Genomic DNA, 13,312 nt, shown 5'->3' with positions numbered 1-13,312 from the left:
GTCAGTGATGCAGCAGCAGCAGCGTGGAAAGAGGAAGGGAGGCACACCGAGAGAATTCTTGGAAGATGCAACCCAGGCCAATATTAGTAAAGTAAAACAAGTCATTTTCAGTCTGTGTCTGCCTAAAAAGCAATGGGTAGAAATCCAGCCATGGGTAGTATTCAGTTAAACATATTGCATGTGTTTGCTTTTAAGCAGGCAATTAAGCACACCTCCTGTTGAAAGTAAGGGCTGAATCATATCCAGTGTTTGAGTGCAGCTTAATATTTTTAAAAGAGCCTTAAAAGGTGCTTCGTAGCGCTAATTTGATCAATACAAATATGGCAGTTTGCATTGGTGCAACTAATCCAAAATGATGGTGTTGTGCAGAATGGTGCATTGTAGACAGCGTAACATTTCCAGTACAAGAATGAATACATTACAGTTCTTAAATCATTTATCTTCAGACTGTCATGTGAGGTATGTTAGTCTTGAAACAATTTGCTGTGGGCTACCCATTTTCCCGTATCTGAAAGAAGAACTCTGTCAACAGCTCCATCTGATAATTTGGCTATTATTGCTATGTGTGGCTTTGAAAAGTCAAGTTCACTATCTCTAGGGTCTGCCTATGTAGAGCTTATGGGGACAGAATGTGACTGTTGCCTTGCTAATGTATTTCAGTATTAAAATATAGTATACAGACTACTAAACCGTTACATAAATAGTTGTAACAGCTTGTGGATACTTGAAGTCTTAGAGTGCCAAGGGTAGTTCATGATAGTTGCTACATGACCCCGAGCTCACAAACACGTTAAACCCATTGAAAGAAAATAGGTAAACATCAAAGCCAGGATTAGGCTAGAATTTGAATACATGGGGTATAGATTTTATTTTTATTTTATTTCTCTAAAAAACCTGCTTTTATAATACATCTAGCTAAAATGTCCACTTTCTTTAGATGAAAAAATAGACGCCAAGGCATGTGAAGCAGCATCTCAAGAAGAGCTTTACACTTCTCCAGATCAAGAGAAGCTCCAGTCTTCCTTTACTCAGAAATATCAAGCCTGCAAAGAGAACCTTCAAAGTACCAGCCAACTTACTCTTTCTTCAGAAATTGTCTATAGTCAAGAATTGAATTTACCAGAAGGAGTAGAGATCATAAGCATCAAACCATCAGCAGGTTTGTAATTTGGGGGGGGGGGAGGGAATTGTGTGGGGGGGTTAACTTTGGATTTACAGTGGTATCTTGGTTCTCACACTTAATCTGTTCCAGGAGTCTGTTGAACTCCCAAAACCATTCAAAAACCAAGTCGCAGCTTCTGATTGGCTGCAGGAGCTTTCTGCACTCTGTTAGAAGCTGCGGAAGCCGCATCGGACAGTCGGCTTCCAAAAAACATTCGCAAACCAGAACACTTACTTCTGGGTTTGCGGTGTTTGGGAGCCAGTTTGGGAGCCAAGCCGTTTGAGTGCCAAGGTACCACTCTATTTGTACTTCCTGATTTTGGGGGGCGGGGGCTGTCAGTTTGGAATTCTGTATTTTTCTTGTTATACTTTATTTAAACTTGTTGATCATTTAATGCTGGTCACCTCTAGGAGATTTACAGTATTTTTAAAAATATATTTATCTGATATCCTGAGGGTTTCTTTCTTCCTAATTTCAGGTCACCTGAGTTCTTCTTCCATTTATCCTGTATGTCGTGCACCTTATCTTCTGGCAACTTTATGCTCAGATGGTAAGGTTAGGTTTTGGAGGTGCAGATTAGCAGTGGAATCAGGTGTGACTTCTGTAGCAGAGAGTATTACGAACAGTGGCATGTATATATGGGAAGAATGGCCATTACTAATAGAAGATGGACTGCTTAGCAGTAGTGCTCTTTTTGTGCCAGGCCAAGCTCTGGAAATCAGCTGTGCACATACAAATCGCTTAGCTGTGGCATATAAGCGAACACCAACTGTAAACAGTCGCTCATCTCAAGACTTTTTGGTGACGGTTGGAATTTTTGAATGCGAATCTACAGGAGGCTCTTGTTGGATCTTGGAACAAACGCTTCACTTAGATGAGCTAAACCCAACATTGGACTCTTTGGGTGTTGACAGCAGTTCAGTGATAGATGGAAATGAGAATTTAATACCTAGAACAAATCATATGGTTCACTTAGACTGGATGTCTAGAGAAGACGGCTCGCATATCCTAACAGTAGGCATTGGGGCAAAGCTGTATATGTTTGGTCAGCTGTCTGGGAAGATGCAAGAACAAAGTGGTAAGGAGATGCTCGTACTGCCTGTGTGGGAAAATGCTAAAACGTCATGCTCTTCTAGATTTATATTGCTAAGATGTGTGGATTTAGTTTCATCAGTAGAAGGTTCACCACCTTTACCTGTTTCTTTATCTTGGGTTCGTGATGGCATCCTCGTAGTTGGGATGGATTGTGAAATGCATGTTTATTCTCAGTGGCAGCCCCCTACAAAGCAAGAACCAGTTGCTCTAGACTCTTACAGTGGGAGTACACCATCCATAATAAGCTTAATAAAACAAAGTCAGTCATCTGGTGGTCACCCACCCAAGAGGACATTGACTAGATCCATGACAAGTCTCGCTCAGAAACTTAGTGGGAAACGAACTGTATATGATCTGTCCCTGGAGATGGAAGATTCTGGCCTCTTTGAAGCAGCTCATACATTATGTCCTACTTTACCTCAGTACCATCCTCTGCAGCTTTTGGAACTCATGGATCTAGGGAAAGTGCGTAGAGCAAAAGCCATCCTCTCTCATCTTGTGAAATGCATTGCTGGAGAAGTTATTGCCATCGACGATCCCGAGCATGAAAAGCGGTACCGTTCTCTCTCAATATGTGCCAGTGGGAGCAGTACGCGGGACCCCATGACATTTAGCAAATGTACTATTACAGACTATACAGAAATAGACTCTGTTCCACCACTACCTTTATATGCATTGCTTGCCGCAGATGAGGACTGCTCATATACATCATGTACAGAGAAGTCGAATAACCAAAGAACCCTTAAGAAGCAAGAGGTGGCAGATGAAAACTATGACGATCTCTTTCAGAATTCCAATCTACATACGGATGATCTCACTATGTTTGAAGTAGATGAAGAAGATAAAAAGCCAAAGGTTATTGATCTTTCTCAGTACAGTCCAACTTACTTTGGACCAGAGCATGCTCAAGTTCTTTCGCGGCACTTGCTTCACGCTAGCTTACCCGGTCTCACCAGGATGGAGCAGATGTCTTTGATGGCCTTGGTCGATACAATTGCCATTACCAGCACTGATATAGGAGAAAGCAGAGACAAAAGCAAGGGTGAGTTTTCTCATGATTTGTTTAAATGAGATATTTACCTTCTCAAAACTGTTTCAGAATTTCTATGTACAGTATGCTTGTTTAGATACTCATCTGATGTGCTATATACTTAAAGTCCAAGCTTTAGAAATCGAATGATATCCATTTGTCAGGGGAACAGACACCACTGGCAGAATGGAGTCCTCTCCCTCTGTGCCCCAGAAAATTGCTTGTGGAGAGAAGGTTGAGGACCTGGAGCAGATTTTGGGGCATGTGAACAGAGGCTGCAGGGGGCAGAGAGGAAGGGGACATTCTGTTGTGGGAATTGTGATTGTTTGGTGTTGGATGTGGCTCTTAGGCTAAAAACTTTTGAATACTTCCCTGGAATACAATGGGATTTGTTTCTGAGTTAACATGTTTAGATTGCACTTTGAAATACAAAGGCCAATACTTTTATAATCCATTAGCTAGTGTTGCTAATAGTCACAGAATGTATCTGTTTATTACGAAAGGGTTTGGAAGTCTATGAAATCTGAGGGACCAAAGTAGGTGAAACTTAATTTCACAGGCATACGATAGAAAGGATTTAATTGGATTGGTTTTGAAGGATACAGTGGTTTAACATCATATTGGGATATAGTTCAACTATGGCAGACCATGTAGGCTTCAGCCCTTTAGGAACCTTTTATACTTATTTTTTATTTGTCAGGTCTTACACATGGTTAGTTGATTGGTTTCAGAAGTTGCCTCCCACTGAAACACTTGCTTAGGCATATAACATGACAGCTGCCCTCTGAGAATCAAAGAGCTCTGTGAATGAAATAGAGCAGTTACAGCTTTTGATTTAGTGGTAGGTACTCAGAGATGAGGGAGAGAGTCATTCTCAGCTACCCAATGTTGTATCTGGACTGTATTATTTTGCAAATGTCCAACATTCATCTCCTTTGTATCCAGACTATATTCCTTCTGGATGTAATATGTAACACAATTGTGCACTGAAAAATACCACAATATAATTATGCAGGACTTCAGCTATACTTATTGCCTGTGAGCAAATTAATGAACACTATAATTGTCTACAATATTAATTTAGAATAGTTTTTGATTGCTAGTAAATCAGTTTTTACTGCACACTGGTTTCCTGACATTATAAAATTGTCGAACCATGTGTTCCTAATGCGATTTAAATTATGTGAAACAAGATGATGGGTGGAATGAATATCTACATTTTCCATGAAGAATTAAATTATATACACTGAACATTTAATCATAGGAGGAGAAACACTTGATGAATGTGGTTTAAAGTTTCTTTTGGCTGTACGTCTTCACTCTTTTATGACAACTTCGCTGCCACCTGCTCACAGAGCCCAGCTCCTTCACCAAGGTAATGGTTTTCACTCTGCCTATAGTATCAATTTTACATTATGTAGGGCAACATTTTTAGAAACAATTGATTTTTGAGGAAATGTTAGCCTTCGGGAGCTCTGTCATTGTGCTGATGTCGGCTTTCATAGTTCTCCACTGAGCAACTGGATTTCCTTTGTATGATTGCACAACTAGGGCTGCCTGGACAATTGTTGTTTTGGCTTGGTTTGGGGCTCTTCATTTAATGCAGGTATATGGAACCTCAGACCCAGGGACCAGATGTGGTTTTCAAGGCCTCTCAGTTAGCCTCTAGGATTCTCCCCAAGTCATCTACCCTCTTCACTTCACATCCCCTCACTGGCACTGACTGCTTCATGCTTTTGCCTGATTGGATTGTGTCATTTAACTCTTAATAATGCCTCTTGTTTTCCTGAATGGAGCGATGTGGTCTAACTTTGTAGGCTATATTCTGGCTACCCCAAAGTAAGTGGCCTTCAGACTGAAAAAAGTTTTCCCACCCCTGATGTAAGGCTTATGGGGCCTTCATAGAGATTGGCATAATTCTGTGTTCAATTTAACAATCAAATGCCCACGTAACATATTTAGACTGGTAAATCTAATGTGCCTATTTGCAAAAAGCCAAATTATGTGATGTGGATCCCTTGCATTTAGCATGATAGCATGTTATAAATTATACAGCTGTAACAATGTAATCTCTTTGAACAATTTAGGCTTATCTTCTAGTCATTTTGCCTGGGCGTTTCATTCAGTAGCAGGAGAAGAACTGCTAAACATGCTTCCTGCAATGCAAAAAGGTGATCCAACATGGTCAGAGCTCAGAGCTATGGGTGTAGGATGGTGGGTTCGAAATACCCATAGCTTACGGAGATGCATTGAGAAGGTAAATACTTTGATAGCATGTTGTTTTATGATTTTGGAATGTTCTTAAGGAAAAACAGTATTTTCAGCATGGGTAACTAAAACTAAAATATGTACTTTCTTTATATTGTACCTTTTTAATAGGAAAACGATAAGTAGATAAGAAAAGAAATATAAAAAACAAATGAACCAATTTAGACAAAGGGAAAGGAAGCTTAGTCCTGCAGTCATTGATAGTCTGAGAGGAGAAGGTGGCATGTAGCCAATGGAAAGGATCTTTCACATTCATCCTTTTCTGCTAAATCAGGGGCGAGGAACTGGATCCAGCCAGCCAGCTAGATCCATGATTTTCAACAGGTGGACAGGGCCACTCACCTTTCTATCACCGGGCATCATATGATTCACCTTTAAAGGTGATTCAATTGTAAGCACACTCATAAGTTCTCTCCGATTCATTCTTTCTTTTTTTGAAGCCCCTGCTTAATTTAAAGCTGGGACTGCAGCGGAAGAAAAGATCTTTTCAATTGTATTTTAAGCTCAGACCACATTTTCAAAGATCTCTGCCTGCGTTTGACACTGAATTTAAATTTATGGAACTTCATTGTGTAATGGTTGTATTTGGAAGGCCACACATGTATGTTCACATCCTGCAAGTGAAAGACCAGGAGAAGGCCCTGAGTTTAACTTCTCCCTTTTTAAAAAAGGGTTTCTTCTTGTAATGTGAAGGGAGATTCCGTAGTCAAGCAAACACTGATTTTCCTAGTTCAATCATTCCATACAGTGAAGGGAGTGGGGTGCCAGGTATGAACATCTAAGCCTGTTCCTGATCTCTCTTCCTGGATTTTGAGGATGCATGAGGGGAGGGGTGGAAGGTGAAGTCCCATTGCACAAACTGAATTCCATTCTGTTCACACATGGACAGTGTTGGCTACAAACCATTAATTCTCATTTATCATATGCATTGTACCACATGTTTTCAGGTTGCTTTTTTGTTGTTGCAAGATGTCATTGTAGGAATTTATTTTAATTCATTTCAATAAGTCATTCAGCTCATACTATGTCCCTTAAAAAACCACCAGTGTCCTTAAAGTTTAATCTAAATATAAGATGAAGATTATTAAAACCATTGTTTTTAGAGTCGCCTGGCCTTGAGCCATTTACAACAAGCAGAAGTTTATTTTGCTGATGGTTATGGTGCACTCTGTAATGTGCTCAAACTCAGGATGAAAGGGAGAAATGTGCTATGAGGAGGGCACATTTGGCAAACCCTCACCATGATCAACTCCCGCCCGGAAACCTTTGTCCCCACTGTGGAAGGACGTGTGGATCCAAAATTGGCCTCCACAGTCACTTACAGACTCGCTGTTAAGACCGTGTTCATGGCTATGAGTGATTGCCAGAGAATAAGAAGAAGACTTATAACAATGAGCAGCACTGACATAAATGTTTTTTCCTTGACTCAGATATTATTGTTCTATATTGCTTGCAGTCATCTAGATAGAAATGTATGAAATCTGTAATGCTTAGGTACACCATTATCTTTACAGGTCGCTAAAGCAGCCTTTCAAAGAAACAATGACCCTTTAGATGCGGCCATTTTTTACCTTGCAATGAAAAAGAAGGCTGTGATTTGGGGATTATACAGGTACAGATTTATAACTGGATTTAATTCAATACATGTGGATAATTAACTTGGTTACTTGTAGTTTTTTTACTATCAGTTTTTGAAGCTTCTGTGATTTCCAGTAGCTGTTCATTATTGATGTCATAGCACACCTGTTCTGCCAATAGCATTACAAATGCCAGCTTGCAAGCGGGACTCAAAAAAACTCATGTGCCTGAAATAGAACTTTAAATATTATGGCCCCAAACATGAAGTATGTTTTCTAGTCCCACTTACAAAGACATTCAGGGGGGTGTAGTTCTATCTAACCTTAAGTTGGCGGCATAGGACCTTTATTTAACAAGCCCTTTCTGGACCCTGGTATGTTGGATAAGTTTTGACCAGTCATACTGGAGGTGTTAGATTCCTTTTAGCACCTTTGCCATTGATACACAGTCTACTTCAGGAATCTGTTCTGTCTCCCATGTTGTTCAACATCTCTTTGTGTAACTACAGAGAGAAGTCATTTGAGGATTTTGCATGCAAATGACGTGCAGCTCTGTTACTCTTTTTCATCTATTACCAAGAAAGCTGTTGGGGTTCTAGCTGTTAGCTCTGAATTGTACATCTTGTTCATCACTACTAAAGGACCAAAGCCTGGAGCAAGTTTAAAACAACAACAACAAAACACTTAGGGCTAGGACTACCATAAAAATAGAGGAGAGACAGACAAAATGTGAGAATATAAATGGCTCTTTTTTAAACAACAGCAACTCAGAAAAATTGACTCTTTAAAAAAATGGGGATTACTTAAAATACAGTACAGTGGTACCTCGGATTACATACGCTTCAGGTTACACACGCTTCAGGTTACACACACCGGTAACCTAGAAATAATGCTTCAGGTTAAGAACTTTGCTTCAGGATAAGAACAGAAATTGGGCTCCGGCAGCGCAGCGGCAGCAGGAGGCCCCATTAGCTAAAGTGGTGCTTCAGGTTAAGAACAGTTTCAGGTTAAGTACAGACCTCCGGAACGAATTAAGTACTTAACCCGAGGTACCACTGTACTGATAAACTGAGTTAGATCACACCAGGGCCAGGAGGGGACTAGAAAGACTCACACTGAGGAGAAACACATAGACCACAGTCGCAACTCAGAAACAAAAACAGGAATGATAGACAAAGACTAATGGTACAAAGTAACAGACAAGCACATGTTGAAAACTAAGTGCACACTCTGCAATATACCAGCTTGAGCCACAGAAGACCCGACAGAGAGTACACTCAGCATCTGCTTCTCTTGAATGATCTGATGATAGTTTCAGACTGAGTAAAATACAGAAACTTAGGTAAAGGTAAAGTTACCCCTGACCATTAGGTCCAGTTGTGGCCAACTCTGGGGTTGCAGCGCTCATCTTGCTTTATTGGCCAAGGGAGCCAGCGTACAGCTTCCAAGTCACATGGCCAGCATGACTAAGCCGCTTCTGGCGAACCAGAGCAGCGCACGGAAATGCCGTTTACCTTCCCGCCGGAGCGTTACCTATTTATCTACTTGCACTTTGAGGTGCTTTCGAACTGCTAGGTTGGCAGGAGCTGGGACTGAACAACGGGAGCTCACCCTGTCGCGGGGATTCGAACCGCCGACCTTCTGATCGGCAAGTCCTAGGCTCTGTGGTTTAACCCACAGCGCCACCCGCGCTGTGTATTAGGTATTTTGGAGCAAAACAGTGTTCCTGTCTTCATCCTTTAGGTGAGCTTGAGACCCACGAGAAAACATATTTGCATGCACATAGAAATAACTTGCAGATAAGCCCAATGGTCCTTTCTTTTCCTCATGTACAGAAATTTTCAGAAGCAAGTTGAATTGCTGTTTGAACTTTGAGTAGGGACTACCCTGTGATATTTGGATAATATGCTTACCAGTATTCCCCCCCCCCCCCGAATGCTCCTGAACTTACTTATTAGAATATATTCTGATTTAATCATGTGTATTAAATATTTGCATTTTCAGATCTCTAAACGACACTAAGATGACGCAGTTCTTTGGACACAATTTTACGGAAGACAGGTGGCGTAAAGCTGCATTGAAGAATGCTTTTTCACTGCTAGGCAAACAACGCTTTGAACATTCTGCAGCGTTTTTCTTGTTGGCTGGTCACCTAAAAGATGCCGTTGAGGTAAGTAGGATGAAACTACCTTTTGTGACTAGTGATCAATATTTAGAACAGGGGCTATAACTATTACCATAATTATGTAATGTGCTGTTACAGGAAAAATATTAGGCTTGAATTCTTAAAAGAAAAATGTCATTGGCTTGGCTTACTATGGTTAAAGATTTCAAATGCCTCTGTACTTGGAATCAGAGAAGGGACTGTGACATCATCTCCAACACACTTATGGTTTTTCTCTTTAACCCAGTGTTCTACTCAGTTCAGAATGTGCATATTGATATTCATGTTTTCAAGTTAGTGACATTGTACTGCTTAAAAAATAACCTATTTCAAGGATTTAGCTACTACTGGCGTTAAGGTAATGGGTCTAGGATTGTCTTTTTCTTTGACTCTTGACACTTTGTATTTACTGTTCTCTAGTAATCAATGTACATTCATAATAAATATTGATTATATTTAGATTTAGTGGGCATTCCTCACTCTTCCAAGAGTAAGAAAATTAAAAGCATCCCCTTCGATTTTCAACAAACTGCAATTGGTCATTTCATAGTTGTGTGAACAAGCCAATTTAAGGCTCTGGTTTCTGATTCTGGCTTTTGGAGATAAGCCATAATTCAACTAATTGCAGTTCCAAATTCAGACAAAACAATAAACTGCAGTTAATTGAAAACGGATGCTGTAGGTAAGAACAGTATTTAATGGGGGGAAAAGCTTCATAAGCCAGCTTTGCTTTTAATTAACTTGTTGGGTATTAGGCTGAATACTTTTCTGACATTACTGCAAAATATCAGCAGGTAGATTGTTTAGAAAGCTGTCCAAATAATGAGCTGTAATCCAACATTTGTTTTCCATTTACATATTAAGTTTCTTAAAACAAAACCCAGTGGAGATACAAATTGACAGAAACAATTTTAAAAAGTAATCCTATGTTTGTTTCAAAAAGGTCTGCCTAGAGAAACTAAATGATATTCAATTGGCTCTTATAATAGCAAGACTTTATGAGCCAGAGTTTGAAGTATCTGGGACTTACAAATCAGTTCTACAGAAGAGAATTCTGGGAAGCAGACATCATACTAAAGAGAGTCCATCAAGCACACATGCGGATCCTTTTCTTCGGAGTATGGCTTACTGGATTTTGGAGGATTATAGCCATGCTCTTGATACTCTTATAAGCCAACCCATTTTGGATGAGGAAGGTAAGCTGGGACACTTTATATATTCTTCATTAGGAAACATATAAAGAATCTATCATCTGAAGAAAATACCTTTTGAGTTTATATCAGTAAAAGACAGCAAAGAATTGCTATTCTGGTTCAGACTGGTAGTCCAGATGGACATTGGTCACAACAGTGAACGAACATTTAGCTACATAAGAAATGAATCTCTCAACAAAGGGCTAAGTGGGCAGGGTCAGAAAGAAAATCTGTCACAGTCTCATTCTAGTTACAAAATGGGAGCTTTGAGTGATCATTACAGTGCTGATTCTCAGGTATGTTACTATGTATTTGAAAACCTTCACTTTGATATGATCATATCATTTGAAGAATATCTGTAGACATCTGCTATTTACTTTTTCTGTTCGACATGAGATTCTTCTGTAGAAACAATAATTTTTCAGAAATACATGTCTGTTCACACTGGAGGATATGAGAAGAGAGCTAGAGTACATGAGTACAAAGTGCATGAATCCAACGTTCTTACACATAATGATAAACCAATTGTTTATTGTTTGAAATGGAGACAATACTGAGCTAAATGAATTCATGATGTGATTCTTTTTATAAGGCAGATACAAATATAATTTTCTTACTTGTTTTGAATATAAACCTCTTGGGGAGTCCTACTGCACATTATAAACATAGTGGTGGGATAATATTACATACAATTGTAGTTCCAGGGGATTTATTGTATTAGAACTGGAAATGGTTGGGTTTTTTATGAAATAAATAAATCATTAACAATAATCTCTGATGCAATGTCTTTACAGATGAAGGCAATGTGTCAAGATGTAACCCTTCAGTGTTCAATTTTTATAATTACCTAAGGACTCATCCTCTCTTGTTGAGACGCCATTTTGGGTCTTCTGATTTATCTTCCACACGGATTTGTGTAACAGGAGAAAATGGACTGGCAGATGAAATCAATTTAAGGGAAAGAAGATTGTTTTTTACAACTGCATATGCACACTTAAAAACTGGCTGTCCCATGCTGGCTTTGGAAGTGTTATCGAAGATGCCCAAAGTGGTAAAAAAGTCAAAGCCTTTAGGAAGAACGTCTAGCTTAATGGACACTAGTAAAGGCTGCTCACCCTCTTCTCCAGGACCACTGGAATCAAAGGATAACAAACCTTTCAGCATTGACTGGTCACAACCTATTGTCAATGGTCTGGAATCATCTTCAGATGGGTCATCAGGTAAACATTCAAATTCTGCTCTTTCATTCGACTGGAGTCAACCGAGCACAGTTTTCCAGGATGAGCCTTTTGAGCTAAAGTGGGACAGTGACAAAGATGATGAAAGTGAAGATTGTATTGTAATGAAACCTTTGCAGAAGGAAGTGAGTGAGAAACCAAATGAAGTTAGTTCTAGCTACACAGAAACCTGCAGTTCAGGTGCCGAAAATGAGGTTTTCACTTCATCAGAAGACATCATTTCTGCACAGCTGAAATTTAGGGCATGCTTGAAGATCCTTACAGTGGAGCTTCGTACATTATCTACCGGCTATGAAGTAGATGGTGGAAAATTAAGATACCAGCTGTATCACTGGCTTGAAAGAGAAGTGGTAGCTCTTCAGAAAACCTGTGACTATAGTGTTGAAACAGAAGATCTTCAGCCAGGAATTAGCCCAGTAACGGATGAACCTTCATCAAATGAAATGACCGAAGAACTATCAGACACACAGCAAAATACACCGCAGAGAGAATACCTTCAGAGAAGACAGTGGCTTGTAAAATATCAATCACTTTTGCGAATGTTTCTAAGTTACTGTATCCTTCATGGATCTCATGGTGGAGGCTTGGCATCTGTACGTATGGAACTGATTTTACTGCTTCAAGAATCTCAGCAGGTATGGAGTTTTCTCCTTGTAGTATAGATGTAGTATTAAAATATGAATAGTTAAGAGGAAAAGCATATTATTGGCAAAATATAATTATAGTGCCCATTAATGTATTTCTGGTTCAGTATATAAAGACATCTCTATAATTTCTTCAAATAACACATGTCTAAATAGTTTTGCATCTACACATAAGTATTTAACTATCATATCTATTATCCTCATAGCTCTTTAAGGACAGGGGAGGCAGAACCTTCTCAGGATTGGCTTTGCAAGCCACATTTGATCCACCTGCCAGATGTATTACTTGCATGTCTCCCCCTTCCCATTTTAAATTCCCAATCTCAGAAGATTAGCAGGGGGGTATGGGGAGACTTGCACAGGCTTTAAGAAAGCCCCCCTGGGGGACTCTATTAAAGCCCTTTCCAAAAGCGCTTTTTGAAGCACTCAACCACTTCTCCTTGAAGTGAAGGGGGCAGCTGCATAAGACTGTCCTTTTGGGAAGCACTTTAAGGCAGTCCCCTCCTGTTGCAGCTGACACGGGAACATGAGGGGTGCCTGACATTACATCACAAAAGGGCTGTTTGAAGCAGCTCACACACTTGTCCAGGTGGGTGGTAACTGGGGAGAGGGGAGGGGAAACTTCTTTTCTCCCCACTACTGCCACTGGTGCCCATCTAATTCCAGAAGTACATGAACTGCTTTAAGAAGCATTTTTGAGAAGCACTCTAATCCCTGCTTATCAGCTAATAAGTGGAGATTAAAATCTTGTCTTGGCTGTACAATCCTGTTCCTTGCTGAACAGAAGTAGAATGTATCTGTTTATCTGGTGGTGTTAGCTGCTGGGTGGGTGAGCATGATTTGAGGGAAATGGCCAGCAAGCAAAATGGGACCCTCTGACAGGCAAAGATTGGCCTGTGGGCTGGAGATGCCTCACCCTTTTTAGGATAAAGACAGGAGCA

The 13,312-nt window shown here is 40.0% G+C and overlaps 1 protein-coding gene across 1 annotated transcript in view; it reads left to right on the top strand.

Annotated features, from left to right (window-relative positions):
- The window catches only part of DMXL1 (Dmx like 1), a 71,156-nt gene that overhangs the window by 29,227 nt on the left and 28,617 nt on the right, over positions 1–13,312 (top strand). Inside the window, exons 17-24 of the mRNA XM_081880639.1 lie at positions 938–1,159; positions 1,641–3,299; positions 4,552–4,662; positions 5,375–5,544; positions 7,070–7,167; positions 9,137–9,302; positions 10,240–10,492; positions 11,284–12,362. Of these exons, the coding sequence (XP_081736765.1) occupies positions 938–1,159; positions 1,641–3,299; positions 4,552–4,662; positions 5,375–5,544; positions 7,070–7,167; positions 9,137–9,302; positions 10,240–10,492; positions 11,284–12,362 (3,758 nt within the window). The remainder of the gene's footprint in view (positions 1–937; positions 1,160–1,640; positions 3,300–4,551; positions 4,663–5,374; positions 5,545–7,069; positions 7,168–9,136; positions 9,303–10,239; positions 10,493–11,283; positions 12,363–13,312) is intronic.

The sequence above is a fragment of the Podarcis erhardii genome (genome assembly GCF_964252035.2).
Source record: "Podarcis erhardii genome assembly, chromosome: 11".
Classification (NCBI taxonomy): domain Eukaryota; kingdom Metazoa; phylum Chordata; class Lepidosauria; order Squamata; family Lacertidae; genus Podarcis; species Podarcis erhardii.
The sequence above is the reverse complement of the archived record's forward strand: the minus strand, read 5'-3'. Positions and strand labels throughout refer to the sequence as shown.